Source organism: Oncorhynchus nerka, linkage group LG21 (assembly GCF_034236695.1).
Source record: "Oncorhynchus nerka isolate Pitt River linkage group LG21, Oner_Uvic_2.0, whole genome shotgun sequence".
NCBI lineage: Eukaryota > Metazoa > Chordata > Actinopteri > Salmoniformes > Salmonidae > Oncorhynchus > Oncorhynchus nerka.
The window spans coordinates 17,738,812-17,762,752 of NC_088416.1; the positions used below are offsets into that span (position 1 = coordinate 17,738,812).

Below are 23,941 nucleotides of genomic sequence, written 5' to 3' on the forward strand. Positions count from 1 at the left end.
GAACTGAATGACTGCATCACCTCCTCTCTCCCCGACACACTCGACCCTCTCCAATTCGCCTATCCCCCGACAGATCCATGGACGACGCAATCACCATTGCACTGCACACTGCCCTCACCCACCTGGACAAGAGGAATGCATACCATCGTGTCTTAGCTCGTCACAATGCTCACAGCATCCGGGACTGAACTCCCAAAGCAACTGGGCCTGGACTTCTTGATGGGCCGACCCCAGGTGGTGAAGTTTAACAAGATTACCTCCTCCACATCGATTGTGAAAGCCATAGAAATTAGAATCCATGTATGCAATAAATATGGGGACAGTTTCCTGGACACATTATGCCTAGTCCTGGACTAAAAATAATCTCAACCAAAAGTGTTTTCCCAGGCTTAATCTGCACCCAGACTAGTACTGTTTTTTTCTCCTAGCTACAAAACCAGGGATTCTATAGGTATTCTCATGGCAGCTAGAACATATGACATTTCAATAAGACACAATGTACAAAAAGAGTAAAATGTATGCATATTGTTTATTCATAATTGACTAAAAGACAAAGGCCCAAACATGAAAGTGCATGATTTCAGAGGCACACTACAGTAGTAAAGACATTTAGACATATGAAAACAAATGTAACTTGGGAGAGGCACAAGTATTTAATGGTCCCAACACAAAAGTTGCATCTCAATAGTCTAGAGGCCACTGCTCCTTATGTCCTTCAGTTCATCTGCACTAACAGGACAAAAGGAGAAGAAGTCACTTTAGACTTGAGATGCAACCCATATTTGTAACTCAATTACAGTTGAAGACAGAGAGATTAAAATGATCCTCATCATATAAGGACTGTTTTAATTTAATATTCAGAGCAAAAAATGTCCTTCACAGCATTACATTAATAGGTATGTACATAATTTATTTTACTTCAACCGTAATTAAAGATAAATTCAATAATAGATTGAGAATCAAAAGATACTATCCTTTAATGACTACATCTTAAACCGGCACTTAGTTTTACAGTTAGACAAGTACACAAGCGTCTCATAATGAGCAGACCAGGGTTCAAATAGTATTTGTTCTCTTTCAAATACTTTAAACTGTGCTTAATTGAACTTGTCTAAACCCAAAAGAACCACTGGAACAGTCCTAAAAGTGCAAACTGCAAATCCCACTGATCTGGCACTCCCAGCAGGCTTAATCAAAACACTCAACATATTTGAAAGAAAACAAGCACAATTTGAATCCAGGTTTGTGTTCAGATCCATTCTCTCTGCAGACTCAGAACAGCTCCCTTCCAGGCCAAGGAGATATCTAGCTTTCAGGAGTTGGATCCAGGTCCAGCTTCTTCAGATCATTTAGGAAGCTGGTGGGTGTGACAATGTGAGACGAACCTATAGAGAGAAGGGGAACAGACAACACAGAAACATTAACACTATAGTATTACTTTTCTGAAACCCAAAAGACGCTTACATTCGTTGTGAAGATTCACGACGAAAATGTATGGAGAGAGACAGACTTAGCGGTGCATTTACCAGACATAAAAAACATGCATGCTGGGGAATATACAGTGCCTTCAGAAAGTATTGACTTTTCCCACATTTTGTTGGGTTAGAGCCTGAATTTAGACATGTTTTGTTACTAGCCTACACACAATACCCCATGTCAAAGTGGAATTGTTTAAAACAAAAATGTTTACAAATGTAAAATATTTAAGCTGAAATGTCTTGAGTAAATAAGTATTCAACCCTTTTGCTATTGAAAGCCTAAATAGGTTCAGGAATAAAAATGTGCTTAACAAGTCACATAATAAGTTGCATGGACTCACTGTGTGCAATAATAGTGTTCATCATGATTTTTGAAGGACTACGTCATCTCTGTACCCCACACATACAGATAATTGTAAGGTACCGCAGTTGAGCAGTGAATTTCAAACACAGATTCAACCACTTCAACCACAACAACCAGAGGTGCCTCACAAAGAGACAACCAATGCCTCAAAGAAAGGCACCTATTGGGAGATGGGTATAAAAAATATTAAAAAATAAAAAGCAGACATCCTTTTGAGTGTGGTGAAGTTATTAAATTACACTTTGGATGGCGTATCAATACACCCGTTCACTACAAAGATACAGGCATCATTCCTAACTCAGTTGCCGAAGAGGAAGGAAACCGCTCAGGAATTTCACCATGAGGCCAATGGTGACATAAAAACAGTTAGAGTTTAATGGCTGTGATAGGATAAAATTGAGGATGGATCAACATTGTGTACTGATTAAAAATAAACACAACATGCAACAATTTCAAAGATTTTACGGAGATACAGTTCATATAAGGAAATCAGTCAACTGAAATAAATAAATTAGGCTCTAATCTATGGATTTCACATGAAAGGTTTGGGCACAGCCATGGGTGGGCCTGGGAAGGCATAGACCCACCCACTTGGGAACATTTTTTGTGCCCGACCTGGTTCAGTCTGCTTCAACTTGACAGCAGTACAATAACCTAAAACACAAGGCCAAATCTACACTGGAGTTGCTTACCAAGAAGACAGTGAATGTTCCTGAGTGGCCGAGTTACAGTTTTGACTTAAATCTACAGCAAGACCTGAAAAATGGTTGTCTAGCAATGATCAACAAACAATTTGACAGAGCTTGAAGAATTTTGAAAAGAATAAAACATACAAAATGCACAATCCAGGTGTGGAAAGCTCTTAGAGACTTACCCAGAGGTGTAAGGTGCTTCTACAAAGTATTGACTCAGGGGTGTGAATACTTACGTAAATTAGATATATATATTTCTATACATTTCATTTTCAATACATTTGCAAAAATGTCTGAAAACATGTTTCCACCTTGTCATTATGGGGTATTGTGTCTAGAGAAGAAAACAGCCTGAATTGAAAATGGATTACATGTAACACAACAAAATGTGGAATAAGTCAAGGAGTATGAATACTTTCTGAAGGCACTGTAGGATCTTTTAGCGCCACCAGCAGGGGAATTCCAAACGAGGGTACATGGTGTGTCATCATTGTAAATCAAATTTAAAAATTAAACTGCCTTGCCTGGTTAAAGAAAATGTTAAATAAAGTGTACACTATTAAGGTTCAGTCCAACTATTGTGTTCCTTACCAATCAGAACCTCCCATTTTCTGTCGGTGGCTCGAGTGACCTCGTAGGCGGAGCGCATCTCGGAGTGGGACACACCTCCGATCATGAAGATGATGAGCCGAGGGCCGGAACGATACTCCGGTGGAGACTTGTTCTTGTGCCATTGTCCAAACCGAGCACTGCTGCAGGATGATATAAATGTAAACATATAGATACCTAATTTTGCGGCAGCAAAATAAAATAACACATGTAGACTACCATTCAAAAGTTGAGTCACTTCGGCATTTTTGTCCATCAAAATAACATAAAATGTATCAGAAATACAGAGTAGACATTGTTAATGTTGCAAATGACTATTGCTGGAAACGGCATATTTTTTTATGGAATATCTACAAAGGTGTACAGAGGCCCATTATCAGCAACCATCACTCCTGTGTTCCAATGACACGTTTTGTTAGCTAATCCAAGTGTATCATTTTAAAAAGGCGAATTGATCATTAGAAAACCCTTTTGCCATTACAGTTGAAGTCAGAAGTTTACATACACCTTAGCCAAATAAGTTTCACAATTCCTTACATTTAATCCTCGTAAAAATCCCATTTTAGGTCAATTAGGATCACCACTTTATTTTAAGAATGTGAAATGTCAGAATAACATTCCCAGTGGGTCAGAAGTTTACATACACTCAATTACAAGCTTCCCACAATAAGTTGGGTGAATTTTGGCCCATTCCTTCTGACAGCGCTTGTGTAACTGAGTCAGGTTTGTAGTCCTCCTTGCTCGCACAAGCTTTTTCAGTTCTGCCATTACATTTTCTATAGGATTGAGGCCAGGGCTTTGTGATGGCCACTCCAATACCTTGACTTTGTTGACCTTAAGCCATTTTGCCACAACTTTGGAAGTATGCTTGGGGTCATTGTCCATTGGAAGACCCATTTGCGACCAAGCTTTAACTTCCTGACTGATGTCTTGAGATGTTGCTTCAATATATCCACATCATTTTCTGTCCTCATAATGTCATCTATTTTGTGAAGTGCACCAGTCCCTCCTGCAGCAAAGCACCCCCAGAACATGATGCTGCCACCCCCGTGCTTCACTATAGGGATGGTGTTCTTCGGCTTGCAAGCCTCCCGCTTTTTCCTCCAAACATAACGATGGTCACTATGGCCAAACACTTCTATTTTTGTTTCCTCAGACCAGAGGACATTTCTCTAAAAAAGTACAATCTTTGTCCTCATGAGCAGATGCAAACCGTAGTCTGGCTTTTTTTAAATGGCGGTTTTGGAGCAGTGGCTTTTTCCTTCCTGAGCGGCCTTTCAGGTTATACTTTTTTACCCGTTTCCTCCAGCATCTTCACAAGGTCCTTTGCTGCTGTTCTGGGATCGATTTGCACTTTTCGCACCAAAGTACGTTCATCTCTAGAAGACAGAACGTGTCTCCTTCCTGAGCGGTATGACAGCTGCGTGGTCCCATGGTGTTTATACTTGCGTACTATTGTTAGTACAGATGAACGTGGTACCTTCAGGCATTTGGAAATTGCTCCCAAGGATGAACCAGACTTGTGGAGGTCTACAAAGTTTTTTCATGAGGTCTTGGCTGATTTCTTTTGATTTTCCCATGATGTCAAGCAAAGAGGCACTGAGTTTGAAGGTAGGCCTTGAAATACATCCACAGGTACACCTCCAATTGACTCAAATGATGTCAATTAGCCTATCAGAAGCTTCTAAAGCCATGACATCATTTTCTGAAATTTTCCAAGCTGTTTAAAGGCACAGTCAACTTAGTGTATGTAAACTTCTGACCCACTGGAATTGTGATACAGTGAATTATAAGTTAAATAATCTGTCTGTAAACAATTGTTGGAAAAATTACTTGTGTCATGCACAAAAGTAGATGTCCTAACCGACTTGCTAAAATTATAGTTTGTTAACAAGACATTTGTGGAGTGGTGGAAAACCGAGTTAATGGCTCCAACCTAAGTGTATGTAAACTTCCGACTTCAACTGTATGTTAGCACAGCTGAAAACTGTTGTTCTGATTAGACTAGTTGAGTATCTGGAGCGTCAGCATTTGTTGTAGAAACATCAAGGATGATCAATGAAAACAGGATGAACCTGAGTTCAATTTCAAGTCTCATAGCAAAGGGTCTGAATAGTTATGTAAATAAGGAGTCTGTTTTTTATTTATAAATTAGCAAACATCTCTAAAAACCTGTTTTTGCCTTGTCCTTTTGGGGTATTGTGTGTGTAGATTGATAAAAATGTTTTGATTAATACATTTTAGAGTAAGGCTATAACATTACAAACATACGGAAAAAGTCAAGGGGTCTGAATACTTTCAAAATGCACTGAACAACATGAACAAGCTATGTCAACAAGCTAAAAATAAAATAACTCCTGGTATGGGGCAGGGGAGATTATTCGCAGGCTGTCTAATGGCAGCTTGGATCAACTAACTTTTCACCTCTCCAGCTCACATAACTACAGCAAAGCTCTATTTTCAAGATGACAAGTGAGGATAAAGTGTTAATGTATGTGACCCTTCTGTCCCTGGCTCAGCCCCACCCCTTCCATGTTGTGGCTCCACCCCCATGGTGTATACACACACACCTGACAGTCGTCTGCATGGTGTTAATGGGGGCAGGGTCAGAGATGAACGGCCACTGCTTCCTGTCCAGCTTGTCTGTTATGGCATTCTGGGAAAATAGACAGACAGGGTTGGTCAGACTTTGGATAACCTTTCAAATAGCAAAACATATAATAAAATACTTTCAATACTCTCCTTCTGACTGCATGTGCTGCCATAGAATGAATAGAACAGGCGTCCCTATTCAAGTCAATGATGGCATAATGGGTGGACTGGCGGCCATTGCCAATGTACCCATAGAAGCAAAGCAGGAAGTGTACCCATCAATTGTTGATTCAACTCAGCTGACCTTACAAAAAACACATTCCATTGCATAAGCAACATCAGTTAACATTTTTTGAATGAACATTATTATCATGGAAATATTGCCTCAATAGTACCAGTCAGTTCTCATGTAATAAGGAATTCGACCACGCCCATAAATTGGGGAAAACCAATCTTTCCTGTTATTCCCCATTGTACAGGATTTTTTTTGTTATACAGAAAATCTGCTGTGTTGCTCAATGTACATGTAGCCAGGTCAAAAAGTAGGCTACACGTAGCTGTGTGTGTGAAAAACATTTCATCACAAGACATTTAACTTGTTTAGTACAGTCCGTTTGTAACTACACTCTACTTGTATAGTCTGTTTGTTTGTGTTGTTGGTCTTGGCTAGCTTAATGTTCCAGTCGGTAGCTAGTACTCTCACTCAAGTCGCTGCTGGCTAGCTAGCATCGTCAAGACAGAAAAGGGGGATGTGGGAAGCCTTGCGGTTTTTTTCTAATTAGTGAGAATGCAAGAGAGTAGGCAATGTTGAAACGTAATCTTTAGACATGTACTTTTCTTCAATGTATTTTTGTAATTGACTAAAACAAGGAAATTGCGGTTGAAAAATGTTTTTGCTGTGAGCCACTGGGGTAACCACAGGTTGTCTTCCACACAGACGGGCAGGGTCGCGACGTTCTAATACCGACTGGGTCTATATCAGGAAGTCATTGCGAGTGTACCCATGAGTTTACTAGTCAAATTGCCAAGGCTATAGGTTCCAAGCCACTTCTATTCATTCTATTTCTGTGTGCTGCTGCATTGTGGGGGGTGTTTTTGTTGCTTGTTTCAGTAAGGAGCAACAAAGTTTAATCACTTTGTTTAGAATCCACCAAAACGGACTCAACTGCACTACTGCCCGACCATCCTGTTTTCAGTCAGCTGTTCACGGATCCACCTGATTCAAAATACCCGATCCGGATCCAGAACTCTAAATAATGTCATGGGTCTTATCTTATATTATTGTCACAGTATAAGTCATTTTAACAGACTTGTCCAGAAGGACCCATACAGGTCCGAATGGTGCGAATGTAACTTCTCAGAAATTGTATAATTGATGTTGCTTTCCACGAGAGCGGCGCCTGGAGCTTGTTGTTGGCCAAGCATAAGTCATCAAAGCGGCAATTGGCTACAGTCAGAGCCTCCGTGTCTGGCAGAAGTTGGGAGATATCTAATCAATGAAATTAAAATGAAGGAATTCATTGTTAAAGGAGAACGAAAGGCTACAACGACCAAGAGGTAGGCTGCTACGTAATAATCTGAATGGAGTTATTTGTAACTGTGTAGGACGAGAAAGTGCATGCAGCCTCAATTAGACTAGCTTCATGTTTGATGCAGTCAAGACAGGTACTATGTATATTGAACTATATCATATTGAATGATAAATAACCTAACTATGGCAGCCATTAATCTACTATAGTACAAGTCTTTCTTGGAATCTCTCCTTCCCTCACAGTTCAGACACACAGCACGGCCCCTGCTAGAGAGCCACCTCTCTTCCTCACACTTTATCAGCTCTTGAAGTATATTAAAAATGTACTTTTCTGCTGCTTCCCTCATTCGGATCGGACCGGGTCTGGATCTGACCAGGTCTATATGGAACGGGTCTACTTGTCCCGGGTCCATTTGGAAAGTGTCTCTATATTGAAAAAATATTTATACACATATCGGGTCCGGGTGGGAAAGCCCCAGGCCCATTTCAGAACAGGTCCAACATTTTGGACCAGTGAAGTCCTCTATCACACTGTCTGTCTATCCTTCTCCTCTTCCATACCTCCATCACATCTTTGATGGTGGGTGTCCATCGGGAGAGCTGGTACGTGCTCTCCTTGCGCTCTTTCTTCTCAGGCAGTGTTTTCCCAGCATTGGGAGCCTGAAACAACATTTCACATAATTCAAATATAAACAAGGGAAAAAAGGCTTCACTGTAAAGAGATGCAATTGTTCAATGTGTGAGAGAGAGCAACAGAGAGAGAAAGTTGGACAGAGCGAGAGAGGGACGGACAGACAGAGCCCTACTGACCCCTGCGATGATGGGGCAGCCCAGGTGCTGTAGGTTGGTGATGATGTTGCTGTTTGCTTGCACGTTGGCGTGCTGGATTAACTTGGTCAGGTTCTCCTCTCCAATGCCTGTATGTGAGGAGGCCACCATTATACAGAGTAGAGCTGGAGAATGTAATAACCTCATCACCAAGTTAGCCTAATCAAAACTGCTTCTTTAGCTAGCCTGTCGTCATTCCACGAGGATCAACAGTAACCACATATATCCTTACAGAGACCACCATTATATACAGAGTAGAGCCAAGTGCTCAACCTAAAGATCCCCATCTGCTCCTCTAATTTCAATAGCCGTCATGTGGAGAGTAGTAGCTGTGTCGTATCATATTAGAAACACTCATATTGCTGTACCTGCTGTGTGTATCTTAACAATGCACTGGCAGAAAGCAGACACATTGGGATCATGCAGCCAGTGCCATTCTGTTGACCTACCCTTCTTCTTGTGGAAGATATAGAGTAGTATGATGCGGATCTTGTCGTAGGGGTCGATGTCGGTGTTGAGGAGTACAGGGACGATGCTCTTCATGGCATCCTTCAGGGGTTCCCCATCTACATCAGTCCCCATGGCCAGGTCCTGGGAAACATATGGGGGAAAACAATCAACAAAGAATGATGCCTTTAAGTTCACCCAAGCTACATCACTGCATTAACACTTCAGATCATAATCCCACAACCAGACCCAGATTACATCACTCCTGGACATGCTAGGAATGTTTCAAATGATCGACCACTAAACCTACTATATTAGAGATGATCAAAAACAAACCTGTGCGGAGCTATTAGAACTATTAAGACCAAAACAATGCTTGCATCCCAAATGGCACGCTATTAGTAATGCACTAAATAAAGACTAGGTGCCATTTGGGATGTAGTAATTGTGTTGAGGGAGAAAGTAGGAGCTGTTCTGGGAACTAGGAAGGGAAAGAGGTTATAGAAATGTTTGATGCCTTATGGTGTAAGATTTCTGGAAGACATGGATGGATGTAGTAATAACAGCATGGCAACATGAATGGTCTTTAAAATACTTGACATAATGGCATAACAGCTTCCTGTGCATTACTGTAGGTTCAGAGAGGGACAGTTGATCAAGGTGTGCGACACGTCTCAAGCCCTTTACACAACATTAGTGAAGTGGATGCCCACTAGGCCGCCAGAAAGCGTCAGACAATGTCTGAGTCTCAAATGGCACCCTATGCCCTATATAGTGACCTACTTTTGACCAGGACACATAGGGCTCTGGTCAAAAGTAAGCGCTGGTCAAAAGTAGTGCACTAGTGAATAGCGTGCCATTTGGGAAGAAGCAGCCTATGAAGCTTTTATGAGACTCAGAGAGGTAAAAATAGAGATGGGGACGTGGGGAGGTCAGCACCCCAGTGTAGGCTAGATGGGGTGAGTGGGCGAGCATTATTATATGATACGATAGTACTAAATATTAAAATATATATTACACAACATCATGGTGACCTGGTCATTCATGGTTTAACCACCTAAGGCTAACAACCAGGGATTTGATTATTCAAGACATTCTTAAAAAAAAATATTATATAGAAAACAAGGATGAGGATATCAGTTTGGGAAAATAAACATTTCAGTGTAGAACAGATGTCAGGAAAGATGGGAAAATTACAGAACACAAACATAATTAAAATGCTATTAGGTCACTCTTGAAAAAGAGATGATTCATCTCAAGGGTCTTGCTGGTTAAAAGGTTGAATAAAAATAGTCTGTTTTACACTTCCGAGAATCAAAAACATGCTCCTGGGAGTACCTGCCAGGTCATTTGCATATGGTTTCATAAGAGGGAGGGAGCTTGACAGCACCCTATTCCCTATATAGTGTACTACTTTTGATCAGATCCCTGTGGGTCTTGGTCAAACGTAGTGCACTATATAGAGAATAGGGTGCCATTTGGGACTTTTGTGGCAACACTGACCTGTTCCACCTCACACAGCTTATCCACCGAGGCTTTGAATTTCTTCATGCAGGCCTCAGCCAGGTGCAGGTGAGTGGAGTACTGCAATCAAACATTACTCATTAACTAATAAAATGTTGATGTCATCACTCCACACTATAATAATACTCCACTTTGTTGTTACAGCCTGAAATTCAAATGGATAAATTGTAGTTTCTCACCCATCTACACACACACACACACACTACCCCATAATGACACAATCAAAACATGTTTTTAGAAATATTTAAATTGTGTGTGGGGGGTGAAATACAGTATCTCATTTACACAAGTATTCACACCCCTGAGTCAATACTTTGTAGAAGCACCTTTGATTAAACAGCTGTGGGTCTTTCTAGGTAAGTCTCTAAGAGCTTTCCAAATCTGGAATGTGCAACATTTCCCAATTATTAATTTCAAAATTCTTCCAAGATCTGTCAAATTGGTTGTTGATCATTGCTAGACAACCATTTTCAGGTCTTGACAGATTTAAGTCTAAACTAACTCGGCAACTCAGGAACATTCACTGTCTTCTTGGTAAGCAACTCCAGTGTAGATTTGGTTTTGTGTTTTAGGTTATTGTCCAGCTGAAAGGTAAATTAACCTCCCAGTGTCTGGTGGAGACCAGACCGAACTAGCTTTTCCTCTAGGATTTTGCCTGTGCTTAGCTCCATTCCATTTATTGATTAATTATTGATTAATTATTGATTAATTATTTATTGATTAATTAACATCAAGGCGGTGGCCCGTTCTTGTAGGTTCATGCTCTACAACATCCGCAGAGTACGACCCTGCCTCACACAGGAAGCAGCGCAGGTCCTAATCCAGGCACTTGTCATCTCCCGTCTGGATTACTGCAACTCGCTGTTGGCTGGGCTCCCTGCCTGTGCCATTAAACCCTACAACTCATCCAGAACGCCGCAGCCCGTCTGGTGTTCAACCTTCCCAAGTTCTCTCACGTCACCCCGCTCCTCCGCTCTCTCCACTGGCTTCCAGTTGAAGCTCGCATCCGCTACAAGACCATGGTGCTTGCCTACGGAGCTGTGAGGGGAACGGCACCTCGGTACCTCCAGGCTCTGATCAGGCCCTACACCCAAACAAGGGCACTGCGTTCATCCACCTCTGGCCTGCTCGCCTCCCTACCACTGAGGAAGTACAGTTCCCGCGCAGCCCAGTCAAAACTGTTCGCTGCTCTGGCCCCCAATGGTGGAACAAACTCCCTCACGACGCCAGGACAGCGGAGTCAATCACCACCTTCCGGAGACACCTGAAACCCCACCTCTTTCAGGAATACCTAGGATAGGATAAAGTAATCCTTCTCACCCCCCCCTTAAAAGATTTAGATGCACTATTGTAAAGTGGCTGTTCCACTGGATGTCTTAAGGTGAACGCACCAATTTGTAAGTCGCTCTGGATAAGAGCGTCTGCTAAATGACTTAAATGTAAATGTAAATGTAAATTAATCCTGAAAAATTACCCAGTCCTTAAAGATTACTCTGTACATGCTTCCTTCATTTCACTCTGTCAATTAGGTTAGTATTGTGGAGTAACTACAATGTTGTTGATCCATCCCTAATTTTCTTATATAACAGCAAATAATTTCTGTAACATGGTGAACTCCCTGAGCGGTTTCCTTCCTCTCCGGCAACTGAGTTAGGAAGGACTCCTGTATGTGTGTAGTGGCTGGGTGTATTGATACACCATAAAAAGTGTAATTAATAACCACCATGCTCAAAGGGATATTCAGTGTCTGTATTATTTTGTTTTTTTACCCATCTACCAATAGGTGGCCCTTCTTTGCATGGCATTTGAAAACATCCCTGATCTTTGTGGTTGAATCTGTGTTTGAAATGTACTGCCCAACTGAGGGACCTTACAGATAATTGTATGTGTGGGGTACAGAGATGAGGTAGTCATTCAAAAATCATAAACACTATTATTGCACACAGAGTGAATCCATGCAACTTGTGTAACTTAAGCAAATGTTTACTCCTGAACATATTTAGGCTTGCCATAACCAAGGGGTTGAATACTCAACACAATTTTAAATTATGGAGTATTGTGTGTAGGCCAGTGACAACATTTTAATTTAATCCATTTCAAATTCAGGCTGTAACAAAACAAAATGTGGAAAAAGTTCATGAGTGTGAATACTTTCTGAAGGCACAGTAGAATGAAGAAATGCTACTGGGCATGCATTATAAAAGTGGCCTGCTACACCGGATGCGCAACGTTTGCAGAGGGTAATACGCTCCTATTCATTTAAATTAAAATCAGGCTCACAACCCTTGAGTGTAAAATTTAAAAAAATGTATGTGCAGCTCATGCCCGAGAACAATGACTTGCCCTTTTGGGTGAGGATCATAGGCGACATTCAGAACAAGACTGATGGTAAATAAGAATTGACTGACTGATGTAAGAGATATTTATATCTAAGGAGATAGTAACGCGTTAAATAACTTTCTGTGGTGCCCCAGATTACTACTTAATTGTTATATGATTAATTTAATTGCGTAATAATTGAACGTGGTATGTAATCATGTTAGAAAATAACAGCCAAACACATTAATGATAGTCAAGACATGAGTAGCTTGCACTAAGCTTTCAGTGTAGCAGGTAAAGAACATACTGTTTGCTAGTAAAGACATTGGAACATGGCCCATGTCTTTGACAAAACACCCAGGTGCTTTTCTATATGCTATTAAATGGGAATAGAACACGTGTTGACATTTAGACTGACAGTATGTGATCACTGGAGAGGCATGAAAGCCAGTCTCAACCAATCAACTGATTTTAGATGGAAAGACGAGGAATACCCACCAAGCTGAGTTCCTTCTGGTACTGTGGCATCTTCTTCAACATCTGAGACAGGTCTTTGATATTGGCCTTATCAGTGGACATCCTCTTGCTCTCACAGAACACACGCAGCAGCTCCGTCACTTTCCTGGAACACGAACAATGAGCATCAACATCTGACAAAGACTATACCAGGGTTGGGTTCAATTCAGTGTTCAATTAAGAAAGCGTATTCACGATATACATTTCTATAATTCACTTCCTGAATAGAACACGAAACTTACCTCAACCAACTCTGGATCATATCACCTCTTATTGGTCGAGGTTAGATTAGTTCAAAACACTAGTTGTATGCAATCTTAATGATTGTGTGTCTTACTTGGTGACGTCAGCTATGTGCATGTGTCTCAGCTGGAGCCACAGCTCATCGTCTTCGTCCAGGAGAACCTCCTTCTCCTTAGAGTCCCCGATCCCAGTCGTCTGATATCTACAACACACAGGGATTGTAATTATACAGGGATACCATATGAGAGATACATATCATAATTAGAAGAAGGTAAATATACATTCATACTATGTATAGCTACATTAACAATAATAATGTCGGAGAAAGGTTATACTCCTAACCTGTAAAATGACTAACTGAAATGTAAAACTAACCCTTAAACAATTCTGAAATTAAGAATCGTTTTGCAGGTCAGGAGTGTCTGTATAGCATTTTCCGTATGTTCATCATAGGCCCTGGTCAAAAGTAGTGCACTATATTGGGAATAGGTTGCCAAACTAAGCCTACTTGTAGATGTCCTGTTTTATGTCCAGAAGGTCATAGACCATGGCCTGGAAAGTCAGCTCGTGCAGAATGGGAGAGATGGGGTCAAAGCCACGATCCACAATTAATAGCTGTGACCTGGCCTTGTCAGGACCCTGAAAACGCATCAGACATTTCATGTCAGGGCAAGAAATGACACCTAGAAATGTAACTTATTGCCTCCCGGGTGGCACAGTGGTCTAGGGCACTGCATCGCAGCACTAGCTGGGCCACCAGAGACTCTGGGTTCACGCCTTGTCTCATCGCGCACCAGCGACTCCTGTGGCGGGCCGGGCGCAGTGCGCGCTAACCAAGGTAGCCAGGTGCACGGTGTTTCCTCCGACACATTGGTGCGGTCTGGCTTCCGGGTTGGATGCACACTGTGTTAAGAAGCAGTGCGGCTTGGTTGGGTTGTGTTGTGTTGTGGAGGACGCATGGCTTTCGACCTTCGTCTCTCCCGAGCCCGTACGGGAGTTGTAGCGATGAGACAAGATAGTAATTACAAAAAAAAAAAATTGGATACCACGAAATTGGGAGAAAAGGGGGTAAAAAGAAAACACACAAAAAAAAAACATTAATCACCACTTCAATGCTTTGGCAGAAAGGACATTGTTTTAGATCAAATCTATTGCCTCTAGCTCCACAATAGAATGTCAGGAATGCTTTTGGGTAACAGGTTTAACCAACAAGTCACTCAGTTAGTGCCACTATCAGACTTTACCACATTCAGAATAGTTCTCCCCCCCTTAAAGTACAACCCCAATAACAACAAAATATCTATTCCTTGTGTATTCTAATACCCATTTCACACTGTACTGCACTGGCCTGCTTATGCACCCACCACAGTGGATATTTTGTTGTGAAAAAAACATATCCAAGCCAGCATAGTACAGTTCTGCACGATAGTGTGAAAATGGTATTACTGTGCTGGTACTGAGGCAGAGAGACCATGGAGAAGATAAGAACAGAAATTATATCAAATGAATACATGCCTTCAGAAGTCCCAACACAGGCTTAAGGAAATGCCAGCTAGGAAAGACAGAAAAGGAGAGAAAATGCAGCCGAGCAGAGAGTTTGAAAGATAACAGGAAGTCAGAAAGTAGAAATAGCTATGAGAAACTCACAGATGTAAGACTTCCAAAATGTTTCAATAATCATATATTAAGCCTAGTATCATAAAGACAAAGTGAATGGTCATTTTACCAGACATGGTACTATTAGTACTGTAAAGAAGTGTTGTGTATTGCGTGAGGTGGTGAGGCATTGGTGTCTCCTCACCTCTCCCATGCTGGGGTTGTCTGCTTTATGGGCGTTCAGACGCTGATACACCTCCTCAGCCAATCTAGCATTCTCCTCAGGACCGCTATGATAGAGGGAGGGAGAGAAAGAGAGGGTAACTTGCAACTGAACTAGCAGAGACACTCAAGTACAGTGGCTTGTGAAAGTATTCATCGCCCTTGGCATTTTTCCTATTTTGTTGCCTTACAATCTTAAAATAGATTTTTTGGGGGGGGGTTTGTATCATTTGATTTACACAACACGCCTACGACTTTGAAGATGCAAAATACTCATTGTTAAACAAACAAGAAATAAGAATTGAGCGTGCCTAACTATTCACCCCCCCAAAGTCAATACTTGGTAGAGCCACCTTTTGCAGCAATTACAGCTGCAAGTATCTTGGGGTATGTCTCTACTAGGCCATTCCAAGACATTTAAATGTTTCCCCTTAAACCACTTGAGTGTTGCTTAACAGTATGTTTAGGGTCATTTTCCTGCTGGAAGGTGAACCTCCATCCCAGTCTCTAATCTCGTGAAGACTGAAACAGGTTTCCCTCAAGAATGTCCCTGTATTTTGCGCCATCCATCATTCCTTCAATTCCTACCCGTTTCCCAGTCCCTGCCGATGAAAAACATCCCCACAGCATGATGCTGCCACCACAATGTTTCACTATGGGGATGGTATTCTCTGGGTGATTTTAGGTGTTGGGTTTGCGCCAGACATTGCGTTTTCCTAAATTTTAGTCTCATCTGATCAGAGTACCTTCTTCCATATGTTTAGAGAGTCTCCCACCTGCCTTTTGGCAAACACCAAACATGTTTGCTTATTTTTTCATTAAGCAATGGCTTTTTTCCTGCCTCTCTTCCGTAAAGCCTAGCTCTGTGGCGTGTACGGCTTAAAGTGTTCCTATGGACAGATACTCCAATCTCCGCTGTGGAGCTTTGCAGCTCCTTCAGGGTTAGCTTTGGTCTCTTTGTTGCCTCTCTGATTAATGCCCTCCTTGCCTGGTCCGTGAGTTTTGGTGGGCGGCCCCCTCTTGGCACGTTTGTTATGGTGCCATATTCTATACATTTTTTAATAATGCTCCGTGGGATGTTCAAAGTTAAAAGTTTCAGATATTTTTTTATAACCCAACCCTGATCTGTACTTCTCCACAACGTTGTCCCTGACCTGTTTGGAGAGCTCCTTGGTCTTCATGGTGCCGCTTGCTTGTTGGTGCCCCTTGCAGATTCTGGGGCCTTTCAGAACAGTTGTATATATATATATATACACTGAGATCATGTGAAAGATGTGACACTTAAAGTCCACCTGCATGCAATCTAACTAATTGTGTGACTGAAGGTAATTGGTTGTACCAGATCTTATTTAGGGGCTTCATAGCAAAGGGGGTGAATACATATGCATGCACCACTTTTTGTTTTTTATTTGTTTGAATTTGATTATTTTTTTGATTTCACCAATTTGGACTATTTTGTGTATGTCCGGTACATGAAATCCAAATAAAAATACATTTAAATTACAGGTCGTAATGCAACAAAATAGGAAAAACGCCAAGAGAGATGAATACTTTGGCAAGGCACCAAGAGAAAAAGATGAGCAAAAAGACCATTTGAAGACAGGCTCTCTATGCAAGACCTGTGTGATGAGCTTTGAAAAAGTGACAATTCGCGATCCAGTTGAGGTATTGCTATCTTTTTCCACTATTGGAGGACCAAAAGTATCTCAGATGAGCACCCAATTGCCACTGAAACCTCTGGTTGCACTTGCATGCCTGTATATATCTAACATGTCTAAGTTAAGGTATGGTGTGTATAGGTACCTGCGGTAGCGGATGGCAGGGTACTCCTTCAGGGTGTCACAGAGGGTGGCGATCTGCTCTGCCAGAGTCTCCATCATTCTGTCTTTATTCCCATCTCCAACTGGACTGTAGAACAAGTTCAGGGAGCTGGGATCGTCAAGGGAAAATACCTAGAATAGTGAAGGGAGAGGAAGGGCATGAGGGAGTGAGACCGAGAGCTTACTTACTGGGCATTTTCACAGGATACTCCTTAGAGCGATCAAACTAACTCTTTTTCAATGGGAGGCGGAAAGATGCGTCCAGAGTTGAGTGAAGTTCAAAGAAGGTGCTGTAGGCAGTTACCCACCTGGGATTCGTACGGCAGGAAAGCCACGTTGATCTCCTTCAGAGTCTTGATGACTCTGGCAACTCTGGACCTCCCAATGTCAGCAAACAGAGCATCTGGGCAATCTGCAGGATAGGTGATTGGCACAAAACCAACAGTTACTTTGAATTATTTTAAAACATTCATGCTTTCAGTCAATTTACAAGGTTCATCTCATTAAGATTTAGAATCTCCTTTCGAGACATGACCAGAATGACAAAACACTAATTTTTTTGTATCAGACGAGGGAAGAGTAGTTTTGATTAAGTTTTATAACACTTCAAAACAAATGGTCTTACTGTCTGTAAAGAAGATGTGCGCCGCTTTGTAGGTGAAAGCAATCTCTTTGAAGTCATTGATAAGAGCATGAACCGACTGAGGACATCCGTGCACACACACACAGGTGAGAGAGAAAAAGAGGAAGAGCGTGAGATGGCTTTACAGCAATACAGGATCTGGCAGTTGATGACAGTGAAAGTAGGAATGACAGGGGAAACACTTCTCACCTTCTTTGAAGGAGAGATCAGATAAATGGCCTCCAGGCTGGAGATGGGTTCCCTGCGCTTGTTGATGTCCTCTACAACTGTGGGAGGAAAAGGAAGATAAGTGAGTCACCGTACATCCTAACTGAAGAACACCTCCACAGACACTCACTTCCTCACACTATGACCCATACCGGGCGTTCAAATAGTTTCCTTCAAATACCGTTTAATTGAGCCTGTCTCAAGTGCCAGATGGGAGGGGTTGGGTTTATACTTTTGGGGCTATTTATTCCATTGCACCAGACAAGCTCAGTCAAGCACAGCTTAAGTATTTGAATGAAAACAAACACTGTTTGAACCCAGGTCTACTCTGACCCTAGTTTGTGAAGTCTGGGGTGTCTCTTGATATAATAAATAGTTGTTGACAAATACAAGTAGCCTAGCCCACTGGCCATCCGATCCCAACACATACTAGTCACCCCCTCTGCCATGATATCTGACATCTTGCAGCAGGAGGACAGGATTCGCATGCTGATGTGGTCCACAATGAGCACCTGGACAAACAGAGATGGCCGTTATCAATTAATATTCAATTGATCATTAGGCTATCATGAAAGACAATTTAACAGAGCAAGTGACCTGGATCTTTTCAGAGCAACGCTAAATACTTTTTACAATTACCTTCCATTCTCCATCCTTCTTCACACTTTTGATAACTCCATTCAGGATTTCTTAAGAGATGACGAAAGACAGAGAGGAAGTATGAAATATTACAGTACCCTAACTGAAATATGTCCCAACAACTCAGTTGCATTTTAGAGTTAGAATGCGTAGTGGTGTTTATTTTACCTTGGGGCAGTCAATTAAGAACTAATTCTTATTTACAATGACGGCCTGGCAAGAGGCAAAAAAAATAAGGAAACAGACAACAGTAGTCTAGGGTCTGGAATCTTCTTTCCTGGTTCATACAGAGATCTGTTAAAGTTGGCCCAATTGATCCATGTTTTTTCAGATGGCATTTGTTAGCCAGTGTCAAACAGTAACTAATTGGGTAGTAAAAGGTAAAGGAACAAACTTACACAGGTAGTAGGTACACATCGTCTTCCTTCACATGCAAAGTTGATCACAAGGCAACCCACAATCAAGTTAGTGTACAAATATTTGGGTGTGTGGGTTGATGATAAGCTGAGCTTCAACTGTGCATGTAGAGAACTTGATAAGGTAGCTCAAGCTGAAAATAGGATTTTATTACCGGCATAAGGCTCGCTTTTCTTTTGAGGCCAGGAAGGAGCTGGTACGATGTACATTACTGTCGGTTTTAGATTTTTGTGATGTTATATATATGCAGGCCTCAGCCACTACCCTGAGAGCACTTGATTCAGTGTATCATGCAGCCCACAGGTTCATTACAAATCAGAAACGTCTAACACATCATTGTGATCGCTACAGCGCTGTTGGCTGGTCGTCATTGACCTTGCGTAGGCTTAAACACTGGTATACACTGATTTATAAGGCCATATTGGGTAAAATGCCATTTTACCTCTGTTCTTTTCTAGTCAGGTCAGTAAATAAATATCAATTACGGTCCCATTCTGATTTGCTTCTAACAGTACCAAAAATTAGGACAGGTCATGGTAGAAACAGTTTTAGTTACTTAGCACCGTGGTCCTGGAATTCTCTCCTGAACATTTTAAAATGTGATGTACAGTGCCTTGCGAAAGTATTCGGCCCCCTTGAACTTTGCGACCTTTTGCCACATTTCAGGCTTCAAACATAAAGATATAAAACTGTATTTTTTTATGAAGAATCAACAACAAGTGGGACACGATCATGAAGTGGAACGACATTTATTGGATATTTCAAACTTTTTTAACAAAGGAAAAACTGAAAAATTGGGCGTGCAAAATTATTCAGCCCCTTTACTTTCAGTGCAGCAAACTCTCTCCAGAAGTTCAGTGAGGATCTCTGAATGATCCAATGTTGACCTAAATGACTAATGATGATAAATACAATCAACCTGTGTGTAATCAAGTCTCCGTATAAATGCACCTGCACTGTGATAGTCTCAGAGGTCCGTTAAAAGCGCAGAGAGCATCATGAAGAACAAGGAACACACCAGGCAGGTCCGAGATACTGTTGTGAAGAAGTTTAAAGCCGGATTTGGATACAAAAATAATTCCCAAGCTTTAAACATCCCAAGGAGCACTGTGCAAGCGATAATATTGAAATGGAAGGAGTATCAGACCACTGCAAATCTACCAAGACCTGGCCGTCCCTCTAAACTTTCAGCTCATACAAGGAGAATACTGATCAGAGATGCAGCCAAGAGGCCCATGATCAGTCTGGATGAACTGCAGAGATCTACAGCTGAGGTGGGAGACTCTGTCCATAAGACAACAATCAGTCGTATATTGCACAAATCTGGCCTTTATGGAAGAGTGGCAAGAAAAAAGCAATTTCTTAAAGATATCCATAAAAAGTGTCGTTTAAAGTTTGCCACAAGCCACCTGGGAGACACACCAAACATGTGGAAGAAGGTGCTCTGGTCAGATGAAACCAAAATTGAACTTTTTGGCAACAATGCAAAACGTTATGTGCTGTGTTGCTTTTACACCAAACATCACCCTGAACACACCATCCCCACTGTCAAACATGGTGGTGGCAGCATCATGGTTTGGGCCTGCTTTTCTTCAGCAGGGACAGGGAAGATGGTTAAAATTGATGGGAAGATGGATGGAGCCAAATACAGGACCATTCTGGAAGAGAACCTGATGGAGTCTGCAAAAGACCTGAGACTGGGACGGCGATTTGTCTTCCAACAAGACAATGATCCAAAACATAAAGCAAAATCTACAATGGAATGGTTCAAAAATAAACATATCCAGGTGTTAGAATGGCCAAGTCAAAGTCCAGACCTGAATCCAATCGAGAATCTGTGGAAAGAACTGAAAACTGCTGTTCACAAATGCTCTCCATCCAACCTCACTGAGCTCGAGCTGTTTTGCAAGGAGGAATGGGAAAAAATTTCAGTCTCTCGATGTGCAAAACTGATAGAGACATACCCCAAGCGACTTACAGCTGTAATCGCAGCAAAAGGTGGCGCTACAAAGTATTAACTTAAGGGGGCTGAATAATTTTGCACGCCCAATTTTTCAGTTTTTCCTTTGTTAAAAAAGTTTGAAATATCCAATAAATGTCGTTCCACTTCATGATGGTGTCCCACTTGTTGATTCTTCACAAAAAATACAGTTTTATATCTTTATGTTTGAAGCCTGAAATGTGGCAAAAGGTCGCAAAGTTCAAGGGGGCCGAATACTTTCGCAAGGCACTGTATATATCATAGAAGAGTGTAATTGTTTTTAGGCCAGCTGTTTTTAGTCAAGATGTTTGTGTTTTTAATGTAATATGTAATTGTTGTACGTGTATGTGTGTTCATAGTTTTGTTTAATGTAGTGTTTAAGTTGTTTCTTCTGAAAAGTTGTTCCCCCTGCTGCTATTTGACCATGTCTCTTGGAAAAGAGATATTATCTCAATGAGAAAAAATCTGTATAAATAAAAAGGTAAAATAAAAAATAAAATAAAAACATTTAATCAACTAGCTACACCCAACTTGACCTATTGTTCCAATCACAGCTTCCTTAATAAAGTCAGCAAAATGCAAGGGAACGTTGTAAAAATATGACCCAGGATGACAGCATCACGCCCAAAACTTCCCACCCTCCTGAACAACGCATTCAATGTTTCCTTCAATACTCCCCACTGAGTAAACAGTTTGACCACATCATAAAAAACACATCTCGAGCACTGATCCACAACTGAAAAAGACGTTTAAAGGAACCCGAGGGTAGGTCTTCAGACGCGCCCCCAACATCAGTCAAATGGTGGTGGGGTCTGATCTTCCACCAGTGCCACGTAGTATCTTTCTAGACAATGTGCCGAACAGTAACTATAGATGTGGCAGATGTACCCAGTGTAACTTTACAAACAAATGCACAATGTTCAATTATCCTACTGTGAAGGCCATTAAGATTAAGGGCATCATCACGTTTGAAAAATTGTGATATACCTGATCAAGTGTATGTGTGGTCTATGCAATGTAGGAGCAACAAAACGAGCTTTGAAAACAAGGAAAGCAGAACACAGGAGTAATATCAGGACCCTTGACCAGAGAAAGCCTTTGGCTGCGCATATCATGGTGACTCGTCACAACATTAGCTCTTTGAGACACATTGTCATCGAACATGTTGAGACTCCTAGTATGGGGGGCAGATACTGATAATCTATTATTGATAAGAGAATTGTACTGGAGTCATCGTTTCTGTACCATGTCTCCTAGAAATCTGAACCAGGAGTTTGATAACAGACCATTTCTTACATGAATGCCATTTTGATTTGTCTTGCCTTCCAGGTCATCTACTTGGTAATTTTGTAAATATATATTATTTTCTGGAACTACTACATGGACCCATCTCATTGTTATTAAATTATTAGAGATAAATTGTTTTGCATCCACCATGCATCATGTCCGTGATGGTCATGTGAGGTGAAATATGTATATTTTGGGATTTTTTGTTAACAACAAATCAATACAGAAAGTACACGAGGGAACACAAGTATATATAGATTATATACAATGGAAAATCGAGCTAGGGGGTACAATATTACATTACAATTACACAAGGACCTTAAGGGACATACATACACTTACAATTCTAACAGCTTTTTTGTTAGTAGAGTATTTAACTCTCTTAAAATACAGTTAAATGTATTTTTGTAGGGTAAGAAAAATATTGTTTGTAAATTTACAATTGTGTATATGAAATTTGGCCAAAAGAATAATGAAATTAATTACATAAAAATGTTTCAGCTTATTTCTATCGTATGTAAAGAATCAAAAGCAGTACATCTCTCCACAATAGTGTAAAATCTTCAGAAATGTGTTCAATTATAAAACTACTGATGTCTTGCCACAGTTACATGAATACACAATGCCAAAAAGGATGCAACACTGTTTCTGGGTGGTCATTACAAATGGAGCCATTTGAGTTGATGTTTTCCTTAAACTTCTTCATATAGTGGTTGGCAGGATAATATTTATGAATAATTTTAAAGGAAACTTCCTTAATTTTGTTAACAAGTAGGTGTGTGGCAACATCCAAACTTTTTTCCCAACAGTTATTATCAATAAATCAATTCCAATAAGGCACAACATCCTGCTGAAACAAGGTTCGTATCACTCTGTTGAATGGACCAAAAGAGAAACAACTGATGAGTCATAAGGGTCAATAGAAGGTAGGCTCTGAGGGTCAGGTCTTGACATGTTCCTGAATAACAGAGCAACACCTGAGGGAATGGCATCTAAAACAATCGCAAAATCTTTAGGTGTTACAGGGACCTTGTAAAGTGATAAGAATTCCTTATAACTAAGTAAGAAACCCTCTGCATTTACAAGTTGGCTCACCAATAGGATATTATTTCAGAACCAATATTCTAAAAACAAAGAAGTATTTTTATACCATATCTCCAAATTATTCCATATATAATATATGTGTGGAGAAAAATGATGCTTATAAATTAAGGACCATGCAAGAACATGCCGATGAAAAGCAGTTTCACTGGAACTTTGTCAATATTATAATTGCAAAACAACATGAAGTTAAGGCCACCAAAAGTAGAGAAGACATGAGGAATATGTATATTTTGGGATGTGTGCACTTATTTTGTTCGACATGACGAGGATCCGTTTCGAATCGAAACGTTGTCAATAAAACGGTGAATTGGGAGCTTTAACCCTGTGCGTGACTTCTTGTTCTTCAGTATTCTTCATTAGCCCAGCACCTGTTTTAAAGGATGTGCGTATGACCACAAACTTTTCTTGAGTCAACAAAACACTCAAGTTTTAGAGCCTACTTGAAATACTACTACTAGTGATAAGGCATACCCTTCCCAGTCACATTTTACATTTCAATTTTAAATAGCCTAATGACAGATAACTATCAACCATGGCCAGGCATTACTAGGAAGCAACTTGCTTGAGTGACGAAGGCTAACTAAACCAGGCAGTTTGTTTGGATGTTTTCTGTTCTTAATTTTCGTGACAACAAGCTAAAAGCTTGATGATATAAAACGTTCAACATTTCTACCGCCGAACAATAGAGATTTGATAGTTATAAAATGAACACATTTCTTGACTTACTCTCTCCGACTACCGCCTTCAGTCCACTAGGAGCCATCTTGACACTTCCGTGTTGTCGATATTTTTTCCTGCAACTTTTTAACTGGCTGACATAATCATCATAACACCTAGGTCGTGTCCGCTTCGTTTATCAAAGCAAGAAACGTGTCCAAATGC

General features: G+C 40.9%; 1 protein-coding gene across 4 annotated transcripts; it reads right to left on the reverse strand.

Moving 5' to 3' along the window:
• Window positions 1–510: 510 nt before the first annotated feature.
• On the reverse strand, window positions 511–23,852 carry LOC115103989 (syntaxin-binding protein 2-like). Of its 4 annotated transcripts, none has more exons than XM_029625095.2 (18): window positions 23,786–23,850; window positions 18,271–18,320; window positions 18,062–18,143; window positions 17,614–17,690; window positions 17,407–17,482; window positions 17,090–17,193; window positions 16,765–16,913; window positions 14,945–15,029; window positions 13,652–13,782; window positions 13,238–13,345; window positions 12,883–13,006; window positions 10,045–10,125; window positions 8,544–8,685; window positions 8,077–8,183; window positions 7,828–7,926; window positions 5,714–5,799; window positions 3,126–3,283; window positions 511–1,385 (listed from the first exon to the last, which is right to left on the reverse strand). In XM_029625095.2, the coding sequence occupies exons 1-18, from the start codon at window positions 23,820–23,822 to the stop codon at window positions 1,306–1,308; spliced, it is 1,776 nt and encodes a 591-aa protein (XP_029480955.1). In that variant the 5' UTR covers window positions 23,823–23,850; the 3' UTR covers window positions 511–1,305. The 4 variants fall into 4 exon arrangements, with proteins under 4 accessions (XP_029480955.1, XP_029480954.1, XP_064862465.1 ...); XM_029625094.2 differs by having other exon boundaries at window positions 3,126–3,286; window positions 23,786–23,849; XM_065006393.1 differs by lacking the exons at window positions 511–1,385; window positions 3,126–3,283 and having other exon boundaries at window positions 5,731–6,034; window positions 23,786–23,852.
• Between the last annotated feature and the right edge of the window lie 89 nt (window positions 23,853–23,941).